The sequence below is a fragment of the Anneissia japonica genome, unplaced genomic scaffold, assembly GCF_011630105.1.
Source record: "Anneissia japonica isolate Jap-2015-1 unplaced genomic scaffold, ASM1163010v1 scaffold54068_len2240_cov159, whole genome shotgun sequence".
In the NCBI taxonomy this organism is placed as follows: domain Eukaryota; kingdom Metazoa; phylum Echinodermata; class Crinoidea; order Comatulida; family Comatulidae; genus Anneissia; species Anneissia japonica.
Genome location: NW_022741829.1, coordinates 1 through 2,234, shown reverse-complemented (window position 1 = coordinate 2,234; position 2,234 = coordinate 1). Strand labels below are relative to the sequence as shown.

The 2,234-nt window shown below is 33.3% G+C and overlaps 1 protein-coding gene across 1 annotated transcript; it reads right to left on the bottom strand.

The window, feature by feature from the left end:
* Positions 1–482: 482 nt before the first annotated feature.
* LOC117118923 (complement C1q subcomponent subunit C-like) lies at positions 483–1,762 on the bottom strand. Its single transcript, XM_033263660.1, has one exon. The coding sequence runs from the start codon at positions 1,666–1,668 to the stop codon at positions 871–873; it is 798 nt and encodes a 265-aa protein (XP_033119551.1). The 5' UTR covers positions 1,669–1,762; the 3' UTR covers positions 483–870.
* Positions 1,763–2,234: the final 472 nt, after the last annotated feature.

Sequence of the window (2,234 nt, the reverse complement as noted above, 5' to 3'; positions counted from 1 at the left end):
CCATGAATGTTCGTAATGATTCGTATAATAATAGGCATAATAATAATAATAATAATAATAATAATGGAAATATAGACCTATAAAATACAATAAATTGCATTCTCTAATTTCATTAATTAGATACCAAACTATAAAAGTACGGCAATTTTATTCTAAATATATAATTACGATTATGTTGAATTGAAACAGTTATGGTATTCAAGTTCATAATTTCCAATAACGAATGGTTTTTAAAACCTCTGTATTCCTAATAGATAATTCTTACTGTATATTATGCCATTTTTTCATTACGTAAAGCTACTATTCATGCGATCTGTATCGTACTACATAGAGCACAAAAATGACATGTTTATCTGAGCAAATTCCAAACACTTGTCTTGACGTCTTTGCTTACTCAATTCGATTTCAAACAATTAAATCAATTTTATTTTTTATTCCTTATTTCAATTATAATTTAGAAGACTAACCTCCCCACCGCTTCATAATAGCAGACATTTTTTAAGGGATGTGGCTGCATAAAATGGATTTTTTTGGCTGTATGGTATTGTTTAATATGATTGACTGTAAGCACTCTTGAGTCGGCTTGCCGGCATAGAACACTTTATGATAAGTGTCACATATTTTTATTGTTATTGTTATTGTTATTATTGTTGTTATTGTTATTATAATTATTATTGTTATTATTATAATTAGGCCTATCAATATTATTATTATTATTATTATTATTATTTATTATTATTATTATTATTATTATTATTATTATTATTATTATTATTATTATTATTTGTAATCAATCAAGACTTTCTCCGAAAATATCTACAGAAATACTTGCACATCTACAATCATCAAAAATGCAAAGTACATCCTTTGTTAGTTCATATCGTATACCATAAACCCAGTAAAGGTAAGAGGGTGAGCGGAACTACCATAGACGTGTCTACCTTCGTTCGTCAGCCAGACTTCATCGCTGACATTCAGTTGAACTGTTGCTCCAGAACTTAACTGATCATAACCACTAGTGGTACTACGACGTACGGTTGTGATAACTCGCCCATTTAACTTCATTTTAACATACAGATCATAACCACTTTGCGACAAAAAACTAAACATGAAATAATAGAAACCTGAAATTCTACATGTAAACTTTCCGGTATTCTTATCGAAGTCTTCTCCGACATTAATCTCCATTGACGTGAATAGAATGATCGATTCTGAAGTGGGTACGTGAGTGGTGCGTACTGCAGTAAACGCAGATTTACGGACTTCCGGTGATTCGCCCTTTTCTCCTTTTGATCCATTGTTCCCTTGTGGTCCTTGTGGTCCTATTTGTCCAAGCGGTCCTTGTTTACCTGGAGATCCTTCGCTTCCTTTATTACCTTTTGAACCTTCATTTCCCGGTTCTCCTTTTTCGCCTCTATCTCCTTTTTCACCTCGGACAAACTCACCTCTGTCACCCTTACTACCAGATGGTCCAGCTGGACCCAACCCTCCAGATGTTCCTGGAACCCCAGGAATCCCAGGTTGCCCAGGCGGCCCGTGGCAGCACATATTACAAGTTTCATGAACGTTTTTTTCAGGTGTTGTAGTCGTAGACAAGCTTTCTGGTAGGCAAGTTAATAGACTGGTCAAACCAATTAAGAGTGCACATGATGTCAAAGACGGATTCATTTGTATTCTAAATATAAAAAAACGAAAGAATTCTGTTTATTATTTGGAAATTACAACCCGGTTAGTTAAATCTATCCATGCAAAGTAAATTTTAAAATGAATTGAAATACAAGTGGACACATTCTCTTTTTACGCTACCACACCCACCACAATTTATAATTGTCAAATAATTTATTAACACATAATTATATTTATATAGCGTTATATAGAGTAATCCTACCGGTATGTGTTCAAACTTTCGTGATATATTTGAAAGATTCCTAATACTTATCGATTGAAATGGTTAACTTTTAAGGGCTACCATATATCATTTACACAAATGTTCCCGGAGTGTGGTTCCGTATTCAATAACTTTCACATAGGCCTATTGTACTATCTCAGCAAGCTAACAACCTAGAAATAATCTACTGTTTATACAGCGCAGCACATCACAAAAAAAATCTGACGGAGAATTTGCTGGCCCAAGCGGGACTATCATCAGTTATTTAACTGATATTTAACATGTAGAAGCTAATTTATGAAAGGACATGTATCAAAATTTAAGGAAAAGTTGAGTTTCTTCGTGA

Bases quoted from the DNA above. Each gene is read 5' to 3' on its own strand.
- LOC117118923 (XM_033263660.1), bottom strand. From the start codon at position 1,668: ATGAATCCGTCTTTGACATCATGTGCACTCTTAATTGGTTTGACCAGT.